General features: G+C 38.4%; 1 protein-coding gene across 3 annotated transcripts in view; it reads right to left on the reverse strand.

Moving 5' to 3' along the window:
* EXOC4 (exocyst complex component 4) overlaps window positions 1-27,759 on the reverse strand; it is a 743,049-nt gene that overhangs the window by 658,368 nt on the left and 56,922 nt on the right. For all 3 annotated transcript variants that reach the window (XM_015073047.3, XM_053218064.1, XM_053218063.1), the window contains exons 5-6: window positions 21,350-21,459; window positions 4,187-4,430 (exon numbers count right to left, since the gene is read on the reverse strand). In XM_015073047.3, the coding sequence (XP_014928533.2) occupies window positions 4,187-4,430; window positions 21,350-21,459 (354 nt within the window). The remainder of the gene's footprint in view (window positions 1-4,186; window positions 4,431-21,349; window positions 21,460-27,759) is intronic.

A 27,759-nucleotide genomic window follows, 5' to 3' on the forward strand; every position in this document is an offset into this window, starting at 1 on the left:
AGCAGCCCTCCATCGCCTCTTGCACGATCGGCTGCCTCCACATTGAAAAAGGACCATTTTCAAATAGATGGAAGAGCTGCCTCACGCACGCCAATCACTGTCTTTTCCCACATCTTTCTTTCCTCCGTCATCTTTTTTTATTTTTTTTTTATTTTTTAACATTTATTTGTTTTTGAGAGACAGAGAGAGACAGAGCATGAGCGGGGGAGGGGCAGAGAGAGAGAAGGAGACACAGAATCTGAAGCAGGCTGCAGGCTCTGAGCAAGCCGTCAGCACAGAGCCCGATGGCGGGGCCCGAACCCACAAACTGTAAGCTCATGACCTGAGCCGAAGTCAGATGCTCAAGCGACTGAGCCACCCAGGCGCCCCTCTTTCCTCCATCGTCTTAACGTTGCACCTCTGAGAGGATTTTATTTCTTTTAGCTCTTCCTCATGCTTTTCCTATTTGTTAATTATTAAAGAACTTCTTCCAGCTTCTTAGGCTCAAAAATGGTATGAAAGGCTCATGAGCTAGATTTGAGGAAAGAATCAACAATTAGGCAGCAGGAGATGGAAGAAATCGGTAAGGTGCTGCGCAGACTGGAGACCACATTCAGCATCTGAAACGGAAGACCCCAGCTGCCTTTCTGAGGAAATTATGGGTAGCGAGAGCTTCTGGGAGATTAGCAAAAAGCACATGTTGCCCTAATGTTTATATCGAGTTGGCAACAAGACCATCTGAATATTTTTCTTCAAAAGTAAGTAGAGGTTTATGGACACCAGACAGATTACGAATGAATGAAAGGAGTATCTCTCCTACACACAGACAACAGATCGTCAGGAGTGGGGGGGTCGGGAAACAAGTGGGTCACCGAAGCGATTTTTACAAACTGGCTGAGGAAGTATCCTGGCTCTCTCTGCAGGAAGTGAAACATGACCATTCAGTAGCCTGGTTCCTTCTACTTTTCCAGAAGAATAGCACACCATATAAATTCTCTTTCCATAAAGACAAATGAAAACAGGCCTGCAATGCATCACAACCAGAATATATTTAGTAAGATGATGCTGAACAATGAGACTTTTAAGAAAAGTTATAGTAATGGTGTCTTGCCTCACGGCAGCATTTATATGCTTATGATCTGAAAGAGGTTATTTCACTGGGGGGGTGAGGGAAAGAACGTGCATAGTGGGGAAAAAGGATTTGTGGCTCTTTTTGCCTACACCCCAACTTTAAGAAAAACAGATTCTGGTAATTTAGCGTAAGATGCCCTGGATGGTAAATAATATGAAGCTTTGCGACTTGACTTCTTTCTAAGATAAATGCCACTAACACATCCCAGTACAGTTTAATGAACACAAAGTACCATGCAGGCTGCAAGGGATAATCTGACAACATCCCTTCTAAAATTTTCAGCCTCTGGAAGTAATAGTGCCAATCACTTTTGAATGACGTTCCCAAGGTCACTAATTGGTGAGTTTTAAAGCATTTGAAAGCACAGAGCCCTCACAGACTAGCATGAAACTATCAGTCGTTTGGAATCCCAGCCCAAGACTTTCACCTTTCATCTCCAAGAGGAGTGCTTCACCCCAAATGTTTGCTTTCTCTGTATTATTCTATCTCACCATAGTTTCGGCCCAGTTTTTCAGATCTGGTCATTTATAAAATGGGATCATGTGATACACCAGAAACCAGGGCAAGCAGCTGGTTTACTTTCCAGTGTCAAAGATACCCTACCCACAACAGCCTCTAAATACGGACGACAACAAAACTTAAAGAGGGTGGGGAGGAGACCCTGCTGCTGACTCATTCCTCACAGGGAAACAGTTATTATTTCCTGGGGCAGTATGCTGAATTTCCACTTCCATAGCTGTAATTTCTACTTGTGAATTCTGGAACGGGCTTAGGAATGGAAGAGGAAGAGGTCAAAATCCTATGAAAGACACATTGCTTTTAAGGGTACTGTAATGAGATTTGCAGAAAAGTTATTGATCCGTGCCCTTTCGTTTCATTTTCAATATACCCGATAGTCATGTTATTTCCCTATGAAAGTTCAGGGTATTCATCTAGGGACTTGCAGCAACAGGGCAAATAGCAAGCCAGACCAGAATTCTGGAGTGTTCATTAGTAAGGAGGCAAAAGGTCTTCACGGAAATCCAGGCACAGGGCAAAGAAAGAAGAAAAGCAAAGTTCAAGTGAGAACCATTGCCCAGCCTCTCTGGATCACAGGGTGAATCAAAGAACATGGAAGTCGAGGAAGGAGGCAAGAATAAACAAACGCATGCATTCACATATATGTATGCATGTGATAGTTCTTGCTGGCGCTACTTGACTAAACTCTAATCATAAGATCTCACCTAGACCAAGCAACCCTCTAAGACAGGGATTCTTTCCTTCAGATTACAGAGCTGTCATTCAAAGTCAGGTCTGCCTGACTCCAAAGCGCATGCTCATCAAAACAGGTGCTGGGAAAGGGTCTATGGCAGGAGATGGGTTAAGGATGGTTTCTTCACCAATTGCACTTCCAAATGAAGTTTAAAAGGCAACTAATTTTTGAAGACATTTAAGGCATAATCAAAATCAATGTGATTTAGGTATAAAAGAATATAGAAAATGTAAATAGGTAACACTAATTTTTCCCCAAAACTTAAAGTCTGGATTATTCCATACTAAGTAAGCTATTATTTCTCCTTACATTTGTTATCTGCTTTTAAAAAAAAAAATATTAAAGCCCTAAGTACACACAGTAGAATTTCCTTAACAACAGGTCCACGATATTATGAGCCCTTCTACACACAGTCTGGCACCTCCCAGGGACTGACGTTATTGGAGAAACTGAGAGGACACGCTTCACTCTGCCCTCTGCTCTCACCGGAAATCATAGTTTCTATTTTTTGAAACTGATGTGCCTATTGGCAAATAGCACCACACATTAAAGAAGAAAGCATAGGACAGAGGAAAGACCATAGACCTGCCTTCAATTCCAAAGCCAGCCACTTGTTCTGTGACCTTGAGCTTATAACTAGTTTCTGAGCCCCAGTTTCCCTGGCTATACGAAGTTGTCGTGAGAATTAAATGAGATGATATAAATTGGCTTGAATACTGCTTAGTACTTAATATTCAATAATTGGTACATTTTTTTTTTCATTTGAGTATTAACAATATGCTTTTTTTTTTTTCTTGTCAACGTTTTTATTTATTATTGGGACAGAGAGAGACAGAGCATGAACGGGGGAGGGGCAGAGAGAGAGGGAGACACAGAATCGGAAACAGGCTCCAGGCTCCGAGCCATCAGCCCAGAGCCTGACGCGGGGCTCGAACTCACGGACCGCGAGATCGTGACCTGGCTGAAGTCGGACGCTTAACCGACTGCGCCACCCAGGCACCCCAACAATATGCTTTTTTTTAATGTTTATTTCTGAGAGAGAGAGAGAGAGAGAAGGGGAGGGGCAGAGAGAGAAGGAGACACAGATTTCGAAGCAGGCTCCAGGATCCGAGCTGTCAGCACAGAGTCAGACGCGGGGCTTGAACTCACAAACAAGATCATGACCTGAGCTGAATTCAGATGCTTAACTGACTGAGCCACTCAGGTACCCCAATATACGTTTTTTTAAGCTTATTTATTTAAGCAGGGGAGGGGCAGAGAGAGAGACAGACAGAGAGACTCCCAAGCTGGCCACAAGATGTCAGCATGGAGTCCGACGTGGGGCTCAAACTCACGAACCGTGAGATCATGACCTGAGACAAAACCAAGAGTCGGCTCTTGGTACCCCTGTAGTTAAGAAGTTTTAAAGCATATTATTCAGGAGCACCTAGGTAGTAGTCGGGTAAGCATCCAACTCTTGCTTTCAGCTCAAGTCATGATCTCATGGTTGTGAGATCGAGCCCTGTGTCAGGCTCCAAGCTGGGTGTGGAACCTGCTTAAGATTTCTCTCTCTGTCTCTCTGTCTCTGTCTCTCTCTCTCTGTCTCCCTCTCTGTCCCTCCCCAGCCGCCACGTATGCATTCTTGCTTTTAAAAACTAGACAAAAAAACCCTTCTTAATTACATCAAAACCAGCTGAATCATGCCTACTCAAGCTCTCTCACCAATCTGAGTTTGCATGGGCTCTAGCAGCCCAAGTTCAAGAAATAACACTAACAGGAGTTAGTCACCAATCCCCCATCCTAGTAAACGTACAATACACAGAGTTCTCAAAAACACTATTTACCTTGGCTGGTTCTCCACAGTGAGGTTCTCTCCTCTCTGATAGCTACTGTCTGCGACCTGGGTCGTAGACCGCTTCACAATTTGCTGTAGCTCCTGCTCCAAGCGTTCTTTGATTGCCTTAACGGTCTCTGGGATCTTCTTCAGTTTGGCCAGCCCCTTGATGAGGATGCCCATAAAAAGGGTGCTGTTCTCCTCTGGATCCAACTCCAAATCCTCCTTGATGTCCTGCAGGTTTATCTCCTTGACTGTAAAAAAAAAAAAAAAAAAAAAATCCATTACAAGATTCAAAAACAGAATGGGCTGACTAAATGGGATCACTGCTTTGATTACTCCCTTAACAGAATCAGAGAAGATTTCTTCAACTAAATTAATAATTAAATCATTTTTACATAGTAACTAAGGATCACAAAATAAGTTATATTCCTCAAATCATACCCATCAGTTAAAATAAGAGGTAGAAACCATTAAAAACAAGCAAATCTCCACAGAAAGTTTTCCACAGACTGCCCCATCCACAGTCAGTCAGTTCATGACACTGATGAAGCATTCACTGTTTATAAAACGCCATACTCTGGGGCGCATGGGTGGCTCAGTTGGTTAAGCATCCGACTTCGACTCAGGTCACGATCTTGCACTTCGTGAGTTCGAGCCCCACATAGGGCTCGGTGCTGACAGCTCAGAACCTGGAGCCTGCTTCGAATTCTGTGTCTCCCTCTCTCTGCTCCTCCCTTGATCACACTCCCTCCCTCCCTCCCTCTCTCTCTCAAAAATAAATAAATGTTAAAAAAAGAAAAATTTAATAAATTAATTAAATAATAAAACACCATGCTCGGTGCTGCAGGAGAATTCTAAAGAAGCAGACCATAGTCTCAAAGCTCTCACTTAATAGTTAGAAAAGATAAGTAACTTGATAAGAAGAGATTATAAGTTAAAGTAGAAAGGTAAAGAAGTTAAATAAGATGAAGAAAAATAAAGGAAGAACAATACGTATCAGTGACACAAGACTCTGAGGAAAAGAGTACTAAGTAAGGAGTTTTCATAAATACAAAAGAACCACCTTCTATTTTTCTTTAAACATGGGTCTACCATAACACTCTCTGCTGTAAACAGTTCTTGCTAATCCATGCTAGTTTTCAGAAGTAATTTTCTACATCCAAAGTCTCTGTAGATCGGCAGAGGACAGCTTTCATGGAAACCACGTGGTTTGGGATTGGAAGAGGACAGCCCAGCGCAGTGCTTCTTACCCCCAGGGAGGAGCTGGCAGGAACAAGGGATGAGGCTCTGAGACCTCTGTTAGCCACTGATAACCACAGGCCTTCCCTTCAAACGAACACAGATACACACGAAACTTCTCACAGGATGCCAGGGGGTTCACAACTACCAAAGAACCACAGGTTAAAAAACCTCTCGCCCAAAAATAATTCTCTCCTATTAAAAATGGTTGGGTTAAGAGAGAATAAAGCAAAAGTGAGTGCAAGCCTGAAGCTGGACCCCAATAGTGAAAGTTTTCCCCATCCTTCCTTCTCCTTTATTCTTCAAAACGAGTGGCAGGTTTTTAAAACATGGGATATCCTGAAAGAACGCATGCATTCTTCTCCAGTAGATTCAAGCTCAACTACACTATGGGTCCCACTCCAAGTTGTTCAGCACCACTGGAATATACTGGAATCTATTTATTGGGGAAGAATAAAAATATCCCAGCCTACGGAGTAAATCCTTGTACCCACTGCCCAAAGTCCCCAAAAATCCCTGCTTCAGATGAATGCAGTCTCTTCTCCTCAATCCTTTTTCTTTTTGTTCCCAACTCATAAAATGCACTTAAACATGAACCAGAAGCATTTAATGATGTGCATGATATAATTACTTGAACAAGCTTGCTCTTCACTGAAGACATCCTCTCAATATTTATCCATGATGCTGAAACCATGTGGAAAAAGAGAACCACATAAGGAAAGACCAAATTCCTATGATTTTCTCTGCAACATAGAGGACATCTGATGATACGGTATTTAATTTAAATAATTTTAATACTAGTTAAAGCAGGAGTAGAACCAAAGTGGCTTAAACCTCTGAAGATGACAATTCTAATGGCAAATCAAAAACAACAAAGGGGGGGGGCATTGATATTTCCAAATGTGACATCCCAAGAATAGACATTTTAGTTACTGGTTTTGCTTTATACATTAAGAACTAGACACCTCAGGCCACAGAATCACTCCATCCTGCAAAACCAATCCCAGCAGCAAGAAGAGAGAAATACTTAGCAGCCAAGGAGCCATCTAAATTCAGCATGTTAGAGAGGGAAAATGAAACACAACTATAAGCGGGGCTTCAGGCGGGGGGACAAAAGTAATAGAAATTTAGCTGGGAGAAAATGATCTTCACAAAAGGGCACCTATGAGTCACAAAAGACACAAGCAAAGGGCCATCTGAATGTGGCAACCACCTGCGGCAAAAGCGATTGGCAAGGAGATAAATGTAGTTTAAATCAATAAGCCCCTAGATTATGTGGCAGATAGCTACTTATATGTGCGCTAATATGATAGATGGCCTATTAAAAAATAACAAATAAGCAAGGTCTGAATAATAAAATGCCACAGCCCCAAATGACACATTTGTGTAGAACCTTACCTTTCTGTTTGTCTCCTGAAATCTCCTAGAGCATAAACACTGAATGGATCCAATATTAATTAATTTATATGATCTATTTCACTTACATCAGCTGAAAATTAAAAGGCAATTTAAAAGGATAATATAATCAACCGTGAAGACTAGTCCAATAATCACAAAAGCCCTGTGAGGTCAGAGAGAATTATTGGTGCTTTGTGGAAAAAGGCTTGTACAAAAATAAAGTAGCTGAAATTCAGCAAGGGCCTCACACCACAATTAGAACAAAATGTACATATTTCTAAACTACCAAACGCTACCAAACCATTCCCTTGTATCTACAGTGATAGAATACGTACTCACCATGTAGGTTTAAGAACACTTTATAATTAGAAACACTTGACTCTCTTACCTACTTACTTACTTACTTACTTTGATTTTTTGCTCTGAGGATACTTACCAAGTGAGGATTTCTTGAACCCGGTTTTAAAGACCCTTACTGGCAGGACAGCGTTAAATATTAAGACTTCCACATCCTTTAACCCATTATTTCTACCAAAATCCTACTGGTCCCAATTGGTCTCTATTACATGCATAGAAGGGGAAGGAAGGAAAGAGATATGGATGTGTAGATATACATGCCTAAGTGCATAGAAACCGTGTCTGTGGTTTGAGGCTAAGCAGGGATTCATGGAAGGTTTAAGTAGACACGCTGGGACTCATGGAACGATTAACTAAATGATATCTCAAGTCCTTTCAAGCTCCACAATTCCATGATTCTATCAACTTAGTCTAAATCTCTACATCTCCAGTTACATGGCCCGTAGCTAATTATGTGCACCTAGATTATAGATAGCCCATTTAAAAAAATAACAGATAAAGTGAATAATCCATTTAAGCTCGTAAGTGTTCTATAAAAGAAAACCACCTTTTGTTTCCCAGTGAGTACAGGAAGCAATGTAGACCAGTATATAACTGCTTTCTTTTCTCAGTATGTTTGGTAGGAAAATATCAGTAACACATGCCACGGCTATATACAAATGTTATCAAATTTGCACAAGAAACCTGGTAATACACTTTATCTTTGTACTGAATAAGCTTTATTATTTGACTTAACATTTATACATGTTGACTGAGTTGTAAAATAGTGGTAGTGTTTACCACAGAAACTCCTGGTAGATGTCATTCCTCATACTATGCACAGTACCTAAAGTATGTAAATTTGATATATATGATTTTTGGCCTACATACATAACTTCATTTACCTGTTGCATACAAGAACATTATATAACAGGAGAACTGTGTCACTGTTGAACGGAGTTCAATATAAAAAGGGGACTTCAAAAAAATTACCAAGCCTAATTTGACCAATAAAGTATCAAGAGAATTACACATCCAAAATGCTGCCCCCAGAGATGGGAATCTGGCCTCAGGAGAGTTAACAATACTCTCAGGTAGAAAGTAAGAAAGTTACCACCTAAAAATAATTCTGTGCTTCTGGTCAAAATGGCACTGTAAAGTCGTACTTGAGATATCCAATCTCAAAACACAGGTATACATAAAGTATACATTAAGAAATTAAAAAAATAGTCTGGTTCAAAATTGAGAGTAACACCTCTGTGGACAAGAAATGGAAACGAGGAGTGGAGCCAAAGTATGTATCCAGTGACCTGTGTGTGGACAAGCAGGCAGAGGCAGGCAGGTTTTAGCCCAGGGGTGTAACAGAGACTTAACACGCACCACTGGCCATATGAGCTGACAAAATCCTCCATTAAGACTGCAGGAACAGGACCAAATCCAGCTCTAGACCTGGGTACGCTTTTGGCCTCTTCAAATCCTTATCTTCCATTCATGTCCCAGTGGAGATACTTGGTCAACCCTATACCTTAAATACCATTTGTTTCACCAATAAAAAATTACTTCTAACATCTTTTATTTAACGCACCCACTGGTACAGATCGAGAGCGCAGTATACGATGCACTGGTCGCCTCTGGAGTATAGAATCTTGATTAGGGTCTTTCAAATGTTAACTAACTATCTCTGAAGTGTGGATTCCTGATTAAGGTACTTCAAAAATGTTAACTAAGCACCCCTAAGGTGCAGATTAAATTATTCCGAAGGAAACTACAGACAGTATAACACCCCACTCCAGAAAGGAGACTGACAAAAAATATTGCCAACTGCTACTTGGGCTGTCAGTGACATGGAGCTAGGGGTTTTTACAGCTGCAGTGTAGGAATAGTTTCAATTCAGAGGTGGAGATGAACCCCACACTGCAGTGAGGTTGGAAAGCACAATGGATGAACACTGGTCCCTCCACAACTGAAAGTGGGCTAAGGGGGAAAATGATGGTACGTTTGAAGGGGAAGGTAGAGTGGAGGGAGGATTATTAGGATAAAAACCAACAAAACCGACACCTGTTCAGTTTCCCTTGGGACAGCACTGAATGTACATTATCTCTTTTTAGAGCAAGGAGGATGCATCTTTGAAAGTCAAGGAGTAGCCACCAATGGAAAAGTGGCTACTAAAAATATAACAGGGATACAGGAGAAGAGAAGAGACAAGGAGGAGACGAACAAATTCATACTTTATATTAATATTCAATAATATCTAAGGCTTTATAAGTTCAATTGCCCAAAGAGATAGCATGATGCAGTAAAAAGAGCAAGAGCTGGGCATCATAGAACTTTAGATTTGATTATCAACTTTACCATGTTCTAACTGTGTAAATCTCTCTCAAGTCATTAAATCTTGCAGAACCCCAATTTTTCCATCTGTAAAATGGAGATAACATCGACACCACTGTGTCTATTAAATGAGATGTGATATCAAAACACAAAAACAATCCCCTAAGGAAGTAAAAAAAAAAAAAAAATGTACTTTTAAAATTTCCAGCTTTAGCAACTCCTGGATTGCTGGAGACAATGGTAGTTGCTTAGGTCCCCATTTCTCCTTATTTCCTCCAAAACAACAAAGAACAACTAGAAGAACAAATAAAATTTGTACAAATAATACTCTCAGGATAACCTGGAAGATAGAAATTGCCCAAAATTCACAACTGTAATAAGAAACACCTAATCCCAGCAAGCAATCTCTCAAACTTTTGCCCCACCCCTGCTCTGCCACAAGGCTTTGTCGCAAGCAAGCAAAAGCAGGCAGGTGAAGAACCATGATGAAGAGACAAGGGACTTACTGATGATCCTAAGATTGATCTAAAACTATCACTAAAAGAGACAATGTCCACCCTAAGTTTGAAAATACCCAAAAAGTATCCAAGTAGATGAGAACATGGACTACAGGAGAGAGAGTTTAAAAACAGACAATTTGCAAGAGTATTTGAGACCTATAGCTTCTATGGGAGAAATAAGACAAAAGGAAGAGAGAAATGCCCTGTGACTACTGGATAGTGAAGGGAGAAAGAAGCATAAAGAGAACATTCAGGACCGCACAAGAGAGTCGAAATTCTGAGAACAATCTTCTCCTACCATCAAAACAAATAATACACTCAAGTATTTGGATTTTGCTATGCTGACAGAAGAGGGAGCCAATGAGCTAGGAATTCTATAAAACACCCCATACCCATTTAAAAAAAAAAAAAAAAAAACATAAAAAATGAACAGATTCCTATAAAGGTATATGGGGGGAGGGCGATCAGAAAATCCAACACACATTAACAGGAAAATTCAATAAATTTTCCTACAATAAAACTATCATGAAGCACAAGAAAACTAGATGACAACACTCCAGATGGAAGTAATATACTCAAACAAGAATCTGGGGATAAGAAAAGTCACTTTGAGTCAAAAATTCCAAAACTAGGAACAGACATGGACAAATAAAAGAAGGGTATGGAAAGAAAACAGACTAAACTCAGAAGAAATACGGAAGAAAAAGACGATTATTTCAGATAGGAAGAATAAATTATAAAATACCCAAGGGGAAACAGACTCAAATGAATATTTTATAAAGGGCATTGTGGAAATTCAGGGAACCAAAATAGGGAATAAAAGGGATATAAAGACAGCAATAAAGAGACCAAAGAGAAAGCAGTAGAAATGGAAGACAGGCAAAGAAAAAAGTACACATTAGAAAAAACAAACAATAGAATACTTGAAATTATAAAGCAAAAAAAAAAAAAAAAAAATCTTGAATCTGCAAAATAAAAGAGCCTACTGGGTATCTGGAAAAATTAACCACCCCACCCCCCCAACAAAAGAAAAAAAAGAAAAAAAAGAAAAAAAAAACCTCCAGGGCATATCCTACTAAAACTATTAAGTTCCTAAGTTAAAAATCCTCAAGGTCTACAGGATCACAGCTTACAAGGGCAAAAAATCAGTAAGTAAAATTGTAAACTAAGGCATTTATGCCCATCTAAGCTGTCCTTTAAGTACCAATGAAAAGAAAACAAAAAAGGGGGAAAAAGCAGTTAGCCTTAAGGAATCTTTTGATAAGCTTTAATGCAACCAAGAGATAAGTGGGAAAACTTCAGCAAAAAAGATTGATGGTAAGCATTTAAAATATTTAAGTACAAATTTATGACAAAAGCAAAACAGGCCGGTGTGGATGGAAGACAACTAAGACGGGTATGTTGTGAAAAAGTAAAAATAACACAACTAACAATTGGCAGAAAAGAAAGGAAAATAAAGTCATGTTGCTACTTAAACAAAAGATGGGGATTAAAGGATACCAACAAAAACAGAAATGAGAGAGAAAGATTAAAGCATTAAAAAGGGACTAAGAGCATTTTATCCAAGTTTTTAAATACATTAAATAGACCATCACTGGGGGGAAAAAATCACCCCCTAAGCCAAAAAAAAAATTTGTTTAAAGAGCAAAGAACTAATATCCCAGAGATAAAGAAATATAGCAAATATACATATTTATAAAATACTACGATAGAGTTGAGACAAAACATATTAGTCTTATCAACATATATTGATTCAGCTCCTCTATTATAAGAAAAGGGTTTTTCAATCTGAATCAGAAAGCAAAGCTCAACAATATTGTTGATCCCAAAACTAGAAATTTAGAACAGCTAGAAATAAAAAATGAACAAAGGTATGCCAGTCAAAAGGCATTAACCATAATGACAAAAGGCACATGCCCTCTAATACCACATGCCACAATTCACAATAAGGCTATAACATTTATGAATATTTATATACCAAATTAAACAGCAGCCACCATTTTAAAACAAAAGCTTCAAGTGATGCTGAGACAGAGGAAAAATCCAAAAGAAAACTTGAATACATCACAAAAAAAAAAAAAATGAGATAGAAGACCTAAACAACATAATTAAATAAGGTGGATCCTATGGATATATATCAAACCATCCACCTGGTAATAAAGAATGCATCTTTCACTCAAGTATCCATGGGACACTCATAAACACTGATCATATAATAAGTCACAAAGAAAATGAAAGTTCCCTGAAGTAAAAATATTACCAACAATACTCTCTGAATTCAATGCAATAAAGGTAGAAAGTATTACTAGAAACAAAACACACACAAAAGACCCTTTTATTTATGAATGTAAAATCCTTCTACTAAAAACATTGTTTCCAGCCAAATACAAATTGAAATGAGATCATTTTTTTTAAATATATGAAATTTATTGTCAAATTGGTTTCCATACAACAGCCAGTGCTCATCCCAAAAGATGCCCTATTCAATGCCCATGATAATGGAAACATTAAATACCAATGTCTATGGGACAAATTTAAAGTGTTGAGAAAAATTCCTGTCATTGAACACATTTATCAGTAAAAATTAAAATACAAGATTACAATGTCTAGATCAGAAGAAAATATAAGCCAAAAGAAAGCACAAAAAAGGAAATAAAGATAAAAGCAGAAAATAATGAGGTAGAGAAAGAAAAATAGACCTACCCAATAATCAAAACACTGATTTCTTGAAAATTAAAAAAAAAAAAAAACCACCCTAACACAATAGACAAACCACCAGCTACTTTGATCAAGAAAAGGGGGCTAGTGCAAATAAAATAAACAAAAGGAAAAAAGAAAATTTCAAAACCATAAGAAAATACTTTAGAGACCTCTGCATAAATAAATTTGAAAAACTAAATGAAATCAATAATTTCCTAGAAAAATAGATTAAAATTGATCCCAAAAGAGACAGAGTACTTAAGGAGAGCAATTTACACAGGAAAAAACAGAGAAAATAAAAAGCACAAACATGAAAAATGTATCAGATCCAAATGTTTTCACAGGAAAATTCCCTAAACCTTCAAACACCAGAGAACTCCAACGCTCCAGAAATTGTTCTAGAGCATGGAGAGTAAAGAAAAGCTTCCTAACTCCTTCTAGGAAGCAAATTATTCCACTGAAACCAAACTCCAATATGGTGTTTGGTAATGAAAAATTGGTTCAATAATAGGAAGTCTTGCACAGTAAGAGACTTAAAGATAAAATAGAACAAAGTGGATAAAAGACATAGTAACAATTCACAAAAGTTAAAATGGACTTTCAACATTAAGGAAAATTGTCTGAACTGACTCCTAATTGTAGAAATGCAAACTTTTTAAATATTTTTAAGCTTTATTATTTTGAGAGGGAGAGAACACGTGCACAAGTAGGGAAAGGGGAGAGAGGGAAAATCCCAAGCAGGCTCCACACTGCCAGCGCAGAGCCCAATGCGGAGCTCAAACTCATGAACCATGAGATCATGACCTGAGCCAAAATCAAGAGTCAAATGCTTAACTGACTGAGCCACCCAGGCACCCCAGAGAAATGCAAATTAAACACCACTGTGACACCATTTTCACCTATCAAATGAGCAAAACTGAAAAACTCTAACAACACAGGGGTGCCTGGGTGGCTCAGATGGTTAAGCATCCAACTTTGGCTCAGGTCATGATCTCACAGTTCGTGAGTTCAAGCCCCACATTGGGCTCCATGCTGACAGCTCAGGGCCTGGAGCCTGCTTTGGATTCTGTGTCTTCCTCTCTCTCTGCCCCTCCCCTGCTCACGCTCTCTCTCTCGCTCGCTCTCTCTCTCTCCCAAAAGTAAATAAACATTAAAAAAATTTTTTTCTTTTTTTTAAAGTCTAATAACTCATTATTTGGTGAGGCTGTGAGGCAAACGAGCACTCTCACACACTCGTGGTACAATGTGAACTAGTACAACTCTTCTGGAGAATACCAGAAATACCAAAATAAAAGCATAGGACTTTGGTATTTGGAAATACCAAAATAAAAGCATAGAACTGTATATGTGTATACATCCTTAATTAAAAAATATTAATTGCAAAATGTAAAATCAAGGCACAGATTGGCAGAAGCAAGAAACCCACTGAGAGAAAAATGGTTAGTGTCCATTTAGCTTTCCTGTATGTTAGTGAAGAAAAGAAATGACATCTTAAAGGCCTCTGCACATGATGGGCATTCTACCAGAGTCCTTATACATGGAAAGATTGGCATTTGTCCAACGGAGGCTAAGTATCCAGAATATATAAAGAACCCCTATGAACCAATAAAACAAGCTAATTAGCAAAAATATGCAAATGTAAAATTATAAAAAAGATAGGCAAACCACATGAACAGTTTGTAGTAAATATATGAAAAATTCCTTATACACTCTAGTTAATGAGTTATTATTTTATTTTTTTGTGTGTGTATTCATTTTTGAGAGAAAAGACTATAGAATAGCTTCAAAATTGTATCTTTTTTTTGTTGTTGTTTATTTATTTTAGAGAGAGAGACTGAGACAGAGTGTGAGCGGGGGACGGCCAGAGAGAGGGAGACACAGAATCGGAAGCAGGCTCCAGGCTCTGAACTGTCTGCACAGAGTCCGATGTGGGGCTTAAACCCACAAGCCGTGAGATCATGACCTGAGCCAAAGTCAGATGCCCAGTTGACTGAGTCACCCAGGTGCCCCCATCAGGTATTATTTTTCAAAACTCATTTTATAAACCTATTCCATCCACAGAGGTTGAGTGATTGGTCCAGGTTCACCAGATGGTAATTATTGGAAGCTAGCCCCTTGCTGTTCCCACTCTAAAGAAGTAAGAGATGTATTTTGCAAGCCTTTCTCCTATTTCTCATCAGTCACAGTATTTTGTAATGTACAGGAAACTAATGTCTAATTTAGATGTAGTAATTCAACTATAACTTAGGTAAAAGGATGGGAGAAATGTGGAGAAAAGCCAATAATTGTAGTAAAATGTTGGTTTAAGCTTTTGGATTCTCAGTATGTCCTTTCATTTGGCAAACTGCCTTTGGAACGTTTTGACTGAGCAATTACTCCCGGGGTACACAGGCATTTCATTTGTGGCTTCTTTATTCATTTTATGCATGCTCCTGCTGGGATTGCTGTGAATATAACCGTAATGAAACTGGACTTCTTACTTTCTTTCTTTTTGGTACCAGCATAGGTTAAGCAATAAAACCCAAAGAGAGCACAAATTAAATCATTTTTTTTCTTTCGCTGCTGTTTTCTTACGTGCATTCTATTCCGTAAAGTCTTGTTCTGGGACTTGATATTTTTCTTAAAAATTTAGGATTTGATATTTAAATTCTCTCTACATGGAGTGGGAGCTATGAATCCTAACATAAAAGGAGATGAAATTTTTCTTCCTGCAACTCACTTATCTAGAATAATGAAGGTTCTCCAAAACAATAGGACACTTTTTGAGTTACTTCTGTCCGAAGGTTGGGGCCTCCCTAGGCATTTTAAATCAGTTGTTCCTGAAGAATCCTTCGTTTGCTATTAAATATCTTGGTTGATTTCTATGATTAATCATAAATAGAACTGAGGACTATATTTTTATTTTATTTTATTTTTATTTTATTTTAGGGAGAGAGAGAGAAAATGGGAGAGGAGGCGGAGGGAGAGAGAGAATCTTAAGCAGGCTCCACACTGAGCGTGGAGCCTGATGCAGGGCTTCATCCCATGACCCTGGGATCATGACTTGAGCAGAAATCTGGAGTAGGATGGTCAACTGACTGAGGCACCCATAGCTCTAGCCAGCCCCTAGAGCTGAGGACTATATACAAAGGGACCAAAATAGAATTATTAGTTCAGATATTTATAAATGTAAAAATAAAGCAAGGACAGGGTTTGTTAATTAAAATACATTTATTACACATGAGTATTATATCATATATTAGAGATTAATGTAACCATCTTCAGGTACTTCCCATTAGATTAATAAATCTTAATATTTTTCTGTATTTGATTCAGATTCTTTAAAGAAAAATTACAGGTATAATTGAAGGCCCCTGTGAATACATGAATTCTTTCTCAATTCTTTTCTTCTCTCTTCTACCCTAGAGGTAACTACTGTTTTGAAATTGTTCTGTATCTTTGTCCTGTATGTTTGCACACTTTTACTGTTTGTATGTAAATGTGTATGTTGTATATTTGTAAATACAGAAACAATACATGTGGTTTATATATATATACATATATTTGTATATAAATGTTATATATTGTGCATGTTTATATATATGAAGTATATTATTTTGAGTAGGGCTTAAATAAATTGTATAACTTGATTTACATGTTTACTTGATTTGAATTTCTATAATTTAATTAATTTGCTTATAATTGTATAATATGATATGTATCATTTTACTGCTTGGGTTTTAAACTCAACTTTGTATCTTTTGGGTTTTCTTATGTTACAGTATAGCTCTAGTTTATTAGTTTTAACTACTGTATAGTATTTCATTATATAATCACAATTTATCCATTCTTCTATAGATAGGCAAGTTATAAGTTTGCAATGTGTCATTATTAGAAACCTTACAGGAATGAGATTGTTTGTACATATTTCTGTAGGACAGAATTTCTCCAACCACTGATCTCTTGGGAATGGGTTGTAGATATATCTGGGATAATGGGCCCTCCAGCCTTCGGGCGGGTAACTAGGTGGGTCTTCGGGCAATCAGAATCTCTAGACAAGTTCTCTTTAGCTACATTCAGCCGCCTCCCTTTACCCTAGTTGTACTATATAAGTCATTGTGCTGTATAAGTTATTTTGCATATGCGCCATAATGCCTAAAAACTGAGGAAGCCCAACTCCTGGGGGGCCATGTGTGTTATATATGTAGAGGAATGTTGGTGCATTTTAAACTTCATTTTCCAAATAGCTTTTTATTTTAATTTTTTTTTAATGTTTATTTATTTTTGAGAGAGAGAGAGCATGAGCAGGGAAGGGGCAGAGAGAAAGGGAGACACAGAATCTGAAGCAGGCTCCAGGCTCTGATCTATCAGCACAGAGCCCGACATGGGGATCGAATTCAAACTGTGAGATCACGACCTGAGCAGAAGTTGGACACCCAAACAACTGAGCCACCCAGGTGCCTGCCAAATAACTTTTTATTTTTTTTTTTAATTTTTTTTTCAACGTTTATTTATTTTTGGGACAGAGAGAGACAGAGCATGAACGGGGAAGGGGCAGAGAGAGAGGGAGACACAGAATCGGAAACAGCCATCAGCCCAGAGCCTGACGCGGGGCTCGAACTCACGGACCGCGAGATCGTGACCTGGCTGAAGTTGGACGCTTAACCGACTGCGCCACCCAGGCACCCCTCAAATAACTTTTTAAAGTGATTGTGCCAATGTAGATTTCTCTGACCTGTGCATGAGCTTTTGTTTCTCTCTTTCTTGCCCTTAAAATTGGCTTTGTTAGACTTTTAATTCTTACAAGTGGATTTTGATTTTTACAAATCTGACAGGCTCTGTGTTTTTTTTTTTCCAGTTTGTTATTTTAGTTTGCATTTCTGAGGTAGAATTTCTAGTGGTGTTGAGAATATTTCCAGGTATATGAACCATTTGGGTCTCTTGTAAATCATCTATTGTTTCCCTGGTTTTTATTAGGCCATTTCTTTTCCCTATTACTATGTATGAGAGTTAAATGGATGCTAATCATTTTTCTGTTTTTCTATCCATCCCATGTAGTTAGTTAATTGATTTCATTAGTTTCTGGTTTATCCCTCCTGTGTTTCTTATACCTCTCTTCCAGGAAGAGAAATTTTACTTCAGATACTCTCTTATACTTGGCTATTTTCACTTTATAATATATCCTGGAAATCACTCCATATTAGTTTATATTGATAACTTAACTATTTACTTATAACTTAAGTATTTACTAGACTGAAAAAGGATAGATATGAAAAGAATCATCATGATAATGACAACAGTACCTGCCCTAACTACCTCAGGGGACCTGCTGCATCAGTTGCACGATGCAACGTGTTTTGCAAACCATAACATGTAAACCATTAGAAAATCTCACATAAGTCACTCACATCTCTGCCTCTAAATAAGACACTTGAAAAATGACTCATTTGCAAACAATCAAAATTCTTGTTTAATTAATAATAATCTGAAAGTCCTTAGGAATCACCTCCAACCCTGATTTATAGCACCTCAACGAGAGATCTGTTCTATCCAGGGATTCCCTACTGGAACTTCCTCTATAAAGATGTCAGTTCTAGTGGATCACACCCTCAATCCCACTATTTCACAAGCTGAGAAGGCAATTTTAAAATCCCATGTTAAATTCCCTGCTGAAAATGACTATTCCTTCCAGGACTGACTTGCAGGGCACTTTGCAAATAGACTCGCAGGACTTACTGTTCACTAAGAATAAGAAAATACCTGCCCTTTATTTATAGTGTATTTCATCAGCCTCATACTTTTATATGTACTTAGCAACATTCTGTGAAGTTCTCTACATAATTCACATCTTCTTCATTTATACAACCCCCTTGAATAATGTGACCCAGATTAATATAGTCCTAAAGACTAGGACTGCAGCGATTTAAAAAAAGACTTCACACATAATTTCAAGAAAGTCAAAATTTTACATATTGGCTCCTCAAGGCGACTCAAGTGAAAACAAGCAGTACAGAGTATGGTAAGCAAAGTAGTTGTTCCCAAAGGCTATCCATGCCCTAATTCCCAGAATCTGTGAATGTATTACATGGCAAAGGTGACTTCGTAGATGTGACTAAGGCTAAGGACCTTGAGCTAGGGAGAGCAGCCAGAATTATCCAGGTGGAATCAATCTATCACATAAGTCCTTAAAAGAGGGAAGAAGAGGCAGAAGGGTAGGTCAAAGAGATGTGACCCAAGAAGGAGGTGAACACACTGTCTCTGGTTTGGAAGAGAGAAGAAGAGGTCAACAAGTCTGGGAAAGCAGCAGCCCCTAGGAGCTGGGAAAGGTGAGGAAGAGGGCCTCCCAGAGGGCCTCCAGAAGGAACACAGCCCAGGGAGACCCATACTGGGCTTCTAAGCTACAAAACCATAAGATGGTCATGGTCATTTGTTGGGGTAACAAGGGAAAATTAATGCCCAGAGCATACCTACCTCTCTGGCAGGAAAACGCACTGGTTAGAAGAGCATATTCCAGAATCCAGCTCCTCACTTGAAATCACAGCTCTACTACTTGTCAGCTATGTCAACTTAAGCCAGTTATTAACCCCCCCAATGCCTCAGTTCTTCTCAGCTGTAAAATTGAGCCATTATAACAGTACCTACCTAGAAAGACTGTTAAAGGACTCAGCTAATTCACATGAAGCACTCAACATACCATTTTGCATACAAGTAGGCCCCAAACGTGTCTTAACTACTACTAGTATACATCTCCACCAGTAATATTTCGACCACCTTCTCTTTCGGTCACCCACAGAAAAATCATGAGATCAAAAGTCCTAACCAGTCAAAGAAATGAGCCTTTGTAAAAAGAAAGGTTTGTAGCTTATGTACAAGCAGTCTCCGTGACGGTCCCAGCTCCACTCAGACAACATCCGGCTCTTCAAGCGTGGTCCCCAATAATGAAGAACAGACCGCCGAAGTCAAAGTGTCACCACGAACTCCATTAAGTGAGAAACACTAACTACAGGACCTGACAGAAAAAGTGCCCGTCAAAGAGCTGTCTTGTTAAAAGTAATAGATGGAGCAAAATTAGTTTCTACTTAAATTTTCCATAATTGGCATGTTTTCAACTTACTTGCTATTTACACAGTGCTTTTCATTTGCAAAATGCCTGCCCTATCATTTCTTCATAAACAATTAAATTTTTTTTTACATGACCCTTGACTCAGCAACATTTACTTAAATGGATATAACCAGGCTAAGCAATGATAATTCACATTATAAACATAAGAAAATATAACAACTGATAATGTCTCCTCCAGGTAGAGGGAAAAATCCAAATCAAAAGTATAAATATATATTGTGTTTCATAATTCCACATTCTACAACAGCTCAAAGCAGTGTCAAAACTCAGAGAACAGCAACACTACAACAGACAGAGGAAGAAAACAAAACTTCTTAGCTCCAGGAAGAGGCTTGAGCACAAACCTTGTAAAGTGTCATAATAAAAATAAGTGTTGGGGTTTAAAAAAAAAAAAAATCATTAAGTAGACTAACAGTAAAATCTATTATAAAATAATTTCTACACTTTTCCTACAGTAAAAGCAATAAACCTCAAGATTCCAAGCCTAAATAACCCTAAAACTTAATTAAATGATATTTTAAAAGGTAATTAAGTATGTTCCAGCAACAACAATATATAGTCAGGCTCTCAAAAGAAACACTTTCAATTAGTTACACAAAATGTATTGACTGAATCCAAATTATTTTTCTACCTTTCTACCTTTTCATTATTTCAAGCTCTACAGGACTATAGAAATAGTAAGAACTGATTTATACCTGCAAAGCCTACGATAACCACCATTACTCATTCCTTAAAACGTATTGAGGACGTTAGCTGTGACAAGAAGGCACCTGTGGGACATCTCTCAAAAACACCCCATCTCCTTCGCCTCGATCCAGAAATGCAATAGTTGAACAGCTCTTTGCAGAGACCCAGAGGCAATCTGAGCCAAGCTAAGCTGAACCCTCCAACGGAGCAGGTCTGAGCCATCCCAGAAGAATTCCCCTAAATCTGCGTTAAATTCAAAGAACTTTAAATATAGGCTAAAATGGCCCTCCTTTGTCTTACTCAACAGAATAGTAGGTAGCCCGAGAAGAAACATGGTTAGTTTGCAGCTATGACCTCGAAGTGCATTATATGTATGAGTGTATGTGCACACCCACATGCAAGCACATATGGAAGTGGAGAGGCCACGGGAAGATACAAGGAATCAGTACAGAGGACACAGGATATAGATCACACACTCAGAAGCTCTCAAGAACCAGACAGGCAATGTAACAGGTGCAGCAGCTGGGTAAAAGCTAACAGAAACAATAGAGGTTATAAAAAAGAAGAAAAAAAAAAGACAATGCATCAAAAAGCATTCAAATTCAACTTCAGAAAAACAAACCGTGCTCGTCAAATAAAGCATAACTACATCTGGATTCAGGAGTCAGGCCAGATTCAGCTGCCAGTTTTCAAAGCTGATAATGCAACAGGCCCAACCAATCATTTCCTTATTCCCTCTGAGGGTGGCAAAGAGCTCATCAGAGGCTCCAAGGCACTCACCCCAGGACCTCCCACCCCTGACTCCCCAGACTTCCCCAGGTCTTTGCCTTATTGTAGTATTATGAAAAGAGGCTAAGTGGCTAAAGAATTAAAAGCTTACCACTTGAGCTTCCAGGAGTAGAAAACTGAGAGGCATCGAGGAATTTTCGAGGAGTAGGAAGGTTGGTAACATCAATCAGAGGAACGGGAGAAGCATCTTTTATAAGGGAGCTAAAAGGGAAAGGTAGAGTAGTTAGTTTCCACTTTCTCCAAAACCAACTACATGCCCATCTCTTAGCCCTTTCTTTTTGTCATGAGCCCTCTATCTTCACTGTGACTTCAAAGGTCTCCCAAGAGTATTTCCAGTGGGGATTGCTATAGAAAGGGGGTTAAAGATACATTCTAAGGGTTCTAAGTATTCGATTTTTTAGTCTTACTTCACTGCTAGGTTTAAAAACATTAGTGTAAATATATTCTGGATCATCTGGATGAATACCTTACAACCAAATTATGCCATGCAATATCAGCACCCTTTGTTGTTTCTGTGTTAAAATTAATTTATCAGCAAAGGAAGATCAAATGTCACCTTTTCATGATAACTGAACAAAGGTTTAAGTAGTTAAGCTTTGTTGAACCTGTGTTTTCCAGCTGGAGTTTTTGATATATTCTGGGAGTTCACTACATTCAGCTTTCTTTAAAAGAGGTTCATAAATTTCATCAAATTGAGAATCACGACAATAAAAGATGATTTAAGGAACTCAAACAGCTTAATTGAGTATCTGATTACCCATTTCACCTTTTCCAAAAAGGCCTAGCACCTCATCTTAATGATTAACTTTAAGCATCTCCAAAATAAACACATTAATTTTAAATGACACAAAGACTATAAAAAACAATTAAATTTTCAAGTTAATTCCCACTTATAGCCATCTGTGAAGTGAAAGAAGTAGGCAATTTCAAGGCAAGTAACACCTGTGTTCTACTCTCAAGAAACTGAACCATCTATGGTGCACCTGGATGGCTCATTCAGAAGAGCACGCAACTCTTGATCTCAGAGTCGTAAGTTCAAGTCCCACACTGGGTGTGCAGATCACTAAAGAAATAATAATAAACTGAAAAAAGGGAGGGAGGGAGGAAGGGAGGGAGAGAGGGAGGAAGGGAGGGAGGAATAAACTGAATCATCTAACATTCTGCATCTACAACAGGAAAGCTTCTCCAAGTTCCAAGGGTAGACAGGTCAAAGCCACAATTCTCACCTCTCTCCAGTCCCATAAACAACATCAGTAGTAGCAGTGGCAACCTGGCTAACCATGGAAGTGACCCTCACAGTGGTTGTAAACAGAGGGCAGGCAGAGCCAGGGCGTGGGGACAAGACCACACCTTAAGGAAAGCTTTCTCCAAATGGGACAGAAAGTCGCATGCTTTTTTAACATCTGCACCCCCCCCACAACCCACAGTGACATATCCCTATCTCCCTCTCATCACTCCTTTTGGGTCCTAAGTACTAGGTATTTTTGTATGTGTGTATTTTTAATCTAATAAATGTATGCACGATCTTTCAGAAAACACTGAAAAACAAACTTTACATTAAAGGGCAAAATCATCATTTCAGGTATTATTTTTATCAAGTGCTAATAACATGTGAGCTGTTGTCCCAGGCCTTGTGGATAAGTGACAGTTACTAAGTTCTCCCTTCTCACTGACTCCAGGGGAAGAAGGAACCATTGACTCAAACAAGTCTTCCGCACCTAAGTGCTGGGCACAGGGTTCAGTGCCAAGGATGCAAGTACGAACACCATACGAGCGAAACCAAACTTAGCCCATTTCCAGCTGCTGGAACTGCTTGCACACCAACGTCAAACCTCAAATGTAAGATATAAAAGTAACGAAGATAACATTTACCTGGAAGTAAATGGACATGGTTCCTATAAACTTTTTCCTCCAATATAAAGCTATTAATTTCCTGTTTACCTCAACTATCCTAAGAAACAGAGCCTTCAAACCTAGTGACTGGTCACAGTAATTTGTTTATAAAATCAATTAGAGCATAGATTTACCCAGTCATCTTTTACATACCAACTACTGCTCTCGTCTCAGTTTCTCCCTCAATTACCTCACCTCATCCTCTTGCCCGGATTTACTCACAATTGCAAACCTAGCTCCATACGCCTCCCTCCCCTGGATACAGGAGGATAATCACCGATGTTTACAGGGCTGCTACCCGGTGTTAAGAAAAAGTCCATTCCAATTCTAAATGATAGGAAAAATATATAATACATTTCATGAATATTTCCATAACAAAAATGGACAAGTTATTTTTAGAGCATTGATAAATGAAGGTATCAATTAACAGGAAAGTTCAGGTGTATACCTGGGATACATGAGGCGGTAAAGTTAGCACCTACTTGTGTGCAGTGATATGTGTCTATATGTGAGTATAATACACCCTTCTACAGACACAGATGGGCACGAGCTTCACTCCAGACTAAAACCTACAATTATTTTCTCAATTTTAACCCAAAAATATGTTTTCAGTTAAAAATAGGGTAATAAGTGGCATGCCATTTTAACTCTGGAAAACATAACCTACTGACTTTATTATGAGAGCCAAAAGGACTCTCAAACTCCATCAATACATTTTTAGAAAGTCAATGGACTGCAAAACTATTTTCATAGACCCGTCTCTCTAAAATTTTCCCCTGGGCTTCAATTTTCTCCTTTGTGAACACTAACCCAAAGGCAAGTAACTCTGGAAATGACTTTTGGTTTTTCTCTTGTTCCTTTATGAAAGGACTTAGTCTCAAGAGTTCAAGAGAAACGAGTACACCCACTCATTCAAGTAACTAGAGACATGAAGCACCACAGAAAGGAGGTGCTATTGTAGAACACGGCCTCTGTTTCCATTTCAGAAGAAATAAAGTTGAGCAAGTATTAGTACCTCCAAAGAATTCTGAATATCTCTAAGGAAGTATTTTTGAAAACAAAAAATAAAATCAAAATTAGATTGTTCTTATCAATTTTGTAATTCATATGAATGTTCTGAGCTGCTTTATTTTGAAAGAAACATCAGAAGCTATTTTTCTTTTTATACATACATGATTACAAATTTTTTTATGTTTACCTTTCAGACAGAGAGACAGAGACACAGAGAGAGACAGACAGACAGACAGACAGACAGAGAGCGGGTGTGGGGCACTGAGAGGGAGACACAGAATCCGAAGCAGGCTCTGTCAGCACAGTGGCCGACGTGGAGCTCGAACTCACCAACTGTGAGATCATGACCTGAGCCGAAGTCGGACGCTCAACAGACTGAGTCACCCAGGCGTCCCCTACAAATTTTTATTTTAAATATATTTAGAATCACTCATGGCTGAGCTGTCAAAGACAGCTGACATACACAAAATCGTTTCCGGCATAAGACAATACCCCCACAATTACTAACTGCATGTTGTGATTGAATGGGGTTTGCCAGTGACTAACCACCTGGTGGCAAACAGGAAAACTACAAAGCAAACTACACCAAAAACATTCCCTACCACCGTAACCCTAAGGACTTTCTGGCCGTTAACCATCCATCCATCTAGTAAGGACCTACTTATATGTGCTTGACTTTAATACACCATGAAAAGTTTGGGTTTTGTGGCGTTTTTTTTTTTTTTTTAAGAAGGATTAGAAGACCCAAAAACTTATTAAACATTTGCTTTTTAACTAGAACTTCCTTCCACTCCTTCACTTAACAGTGTGTCCAACTACGGCCGAACTTCACAGGGGCGGCTCCTATGGCTGATTTTAGTGTCAAACTACAACTTGACAGAGGTGAGCCGAACTTTAAGTTGTAAATCTAGTAACGACTAGGTTTGCCTCTATAACCCCAACGCCTGGCACAGTACCCGGCAAAGAGCAAGGGTTCGTAAAAGTTTGTTAAGTCAAACTGAGCTGAGAAATTGCTGTCCACGATAATATGCCCTTAGTCAGAAAATGTAACTGAATAATGAAACAGGGGAATGGCTGGCAAAGTAATTCTCTGTCGTTCTAAGATCGGCCTGAACATACAGAAAGAATAATGAACGATTCAGAGGGTATAAAAGTCAAAAACAGTAATGGTCTCAAATGATAGATCAAGAGTGAAGCCATGTAATACAAAAAAAGTGAAACTAAAATGTAGGCAGAGGGGAAAAGAAGAGAAAAAGAACTGAAAGATAAAAAAGAAAACAGACCAAAAAAGAAAAAAAAAATTAGCAGACAAAATAGGAAATAAATAACACAACAGGGTCCAGCACTTTCCTTATGCCCCCACAGACAAATATGGACACCAAAATCCATGGGGCTGAAATCCATGGGGCTCTCTATGAGCGAGAGAGCATCCAAGGAAACAAGGTCAAATCAAGTATTAAGCCAGGATGCAGAAAGTAAATGGATTAGCTTAAAAAATAACTCTTTATTGCTTATCAGTTTATGAAGGTATTACAGGTTTTTTAAATATATATTAAAAAATAATCTACTTATACTGTAGCACTTTCCAAAACAGCTAACAGCGAAGAGTCTATCTGTCCATCCATCCCTACCCCCCTACATATACACACACTCATACATACAAAAACGTACACATGCTCTTTTTCAACATTATTTGGATCATCCTATATAGAATTTTAGATCCTGGTGTTTCGTTTCAGCAGCAAACATTTTGCTATTTCATTAAAAGTAATCTTCAGAAGCATCATCAATAATTATATTACTACTGAAGTAATAATACATGCTCATGATGGATACACTCACAGTCCTGAGGATATGAACTAAGTCCTTATTTCCTATTTCCTATCTACCATTTCCACTTCTCATAGCTAATTCCTTTTATCAGTGTCAGTATTATCCTTCCAGGAATTTTCTTTATAGAAACATACATTTATGTCTACATATAAAGGATACATATTTAAATATACATTCTCTCAATTCTTACACAAATAGGTTTATCCTGTACACACTGTTTTTCAATTGGCTTTTTTTAGACCCAACAATGTATCTTAGAAATCTTTCCCTATCTGCACAGAGATCTTTCTCGTTTATTTAAGAATTACATGGCATGGATACGCCATAATTCATTTCACTATATGCCTCTTGATGAACATCTAAACTGTATTTTTTTTGTTGTTGTTCTTACCAACAACATTCCAATGAATATCCTTTTACATATATTTTCATGATATGGTACTATTTTGTAGGATATGGGCCAAGAAAGCCTCCTCCACATACATTCTCTTAATTTTTTCTAATGCTAGTAAAGTTTTATCATGTGATTTTTAAACTGAGTTAGAATTTTTCATATATAATAACAAGTAGGCATCTAAATTTATTTTTCTTTAGCCAAATGTCTCAACACTAATTTCTAAGCAGCCATCATTCCCTCTACTTACTTGAATTATTGTTAAAAAATATTAAAGTTCCATATATCCCGCATCTGTTTCTAAATTCTATTTTGTTATAACAATCTGATTTCCTTTTTTTTTTTTTTTTTTTAACATTTACTCATTTTTGAGAGATAGAGAGTGACTGTAGGAGGGGCAGAGAGAGAGGGAGACACAGAATCTGAAGCAGCTCCAGGCTCCAAGCTGTCAGCACACAACCCAAGGCAAGGCTTGAACCCACGGACCATGAGACCATGACCTGAGCTGAAGTCGCACGCTTACCTGACTGAGCCACGCAGGTGCCTCCCCAATCTGATTTTCTATTTGCATACCTGCACTGTTTTGATTAGTTTGATAATACATTTTAATATTAGATAAGAAAAGCCTCCCTTAATACTGCCCTTCAATTTTTTTTAAATAGTTCTTATTTACTTATCCTTCTATGTGAACTACAGATCTGACAATTTCAAAAAAACCCAACTGGGATTTAACTGGAACTGACATCTTTGAGTTAAGAATGTGGAAGTTCTCTCCATTTATTTAGGTCTTGTTTTATATCCTCCAAATACCATTTTTATTATTTTTTCCATGGAGCCATGTAACTTCCTTTTATTACACCTACTAGTTGTCTATTTCTACTTCAAAAATACGTATGTGCCCAGGTGCCCGGGTGGCTCAGTTGGTTAAGCATCTGACTTCGGCTCAGATCACGATCTCACAGTTCGTGAGTTCAAGCCCCTCATCGGGCTCTGTGCTGACAGCTCAGAGCCTGGGGCCTGCTTCAGATTCTGTCTCCTTCTTTCTCTCTCTGCCCCTCCCCCTCTTGTGCTCTGTGTCTGTCTCTCAAAAATAAATAAACGTTAAACAAAAAATTTTTAAAAATATGTATGTGCCTTCGGGTGATTTTTTTTTGTTGTTTTCTGTGAGAGTAGAAATTTGTTGTTGGGTGTTTATGTGTTTGTTTCTGGATACCAGCAGTTAGAACAGTCTTTGTATTTGGAAAGACTCTCGACTGTCTAGGTCAATGCAAAAAAGAAAGAGGGCCCAACTTCCTACTGTACCAGTTGAAGGAGGCCAGACATGGCTCAGGCTCAACAAACTGGATGCTTCTGCCCAGGACTTCAAATCC

Source organism: Acinonyx jubatus, chromosome A2 (assembly GCF_027475565.1).
Source record: "Acinonyx jubatus isolate Ajub_Pintada_27869175 chromosome A2, VMU_Ajub_asm_v1.0, whole genome shotgun sequence".
Lineage (NCBI taxonomy): Eukaryota > Metazoa > Chordata > Mammalia > Carnivora > Felidae > Acinonyx > Acinonyx jubatus.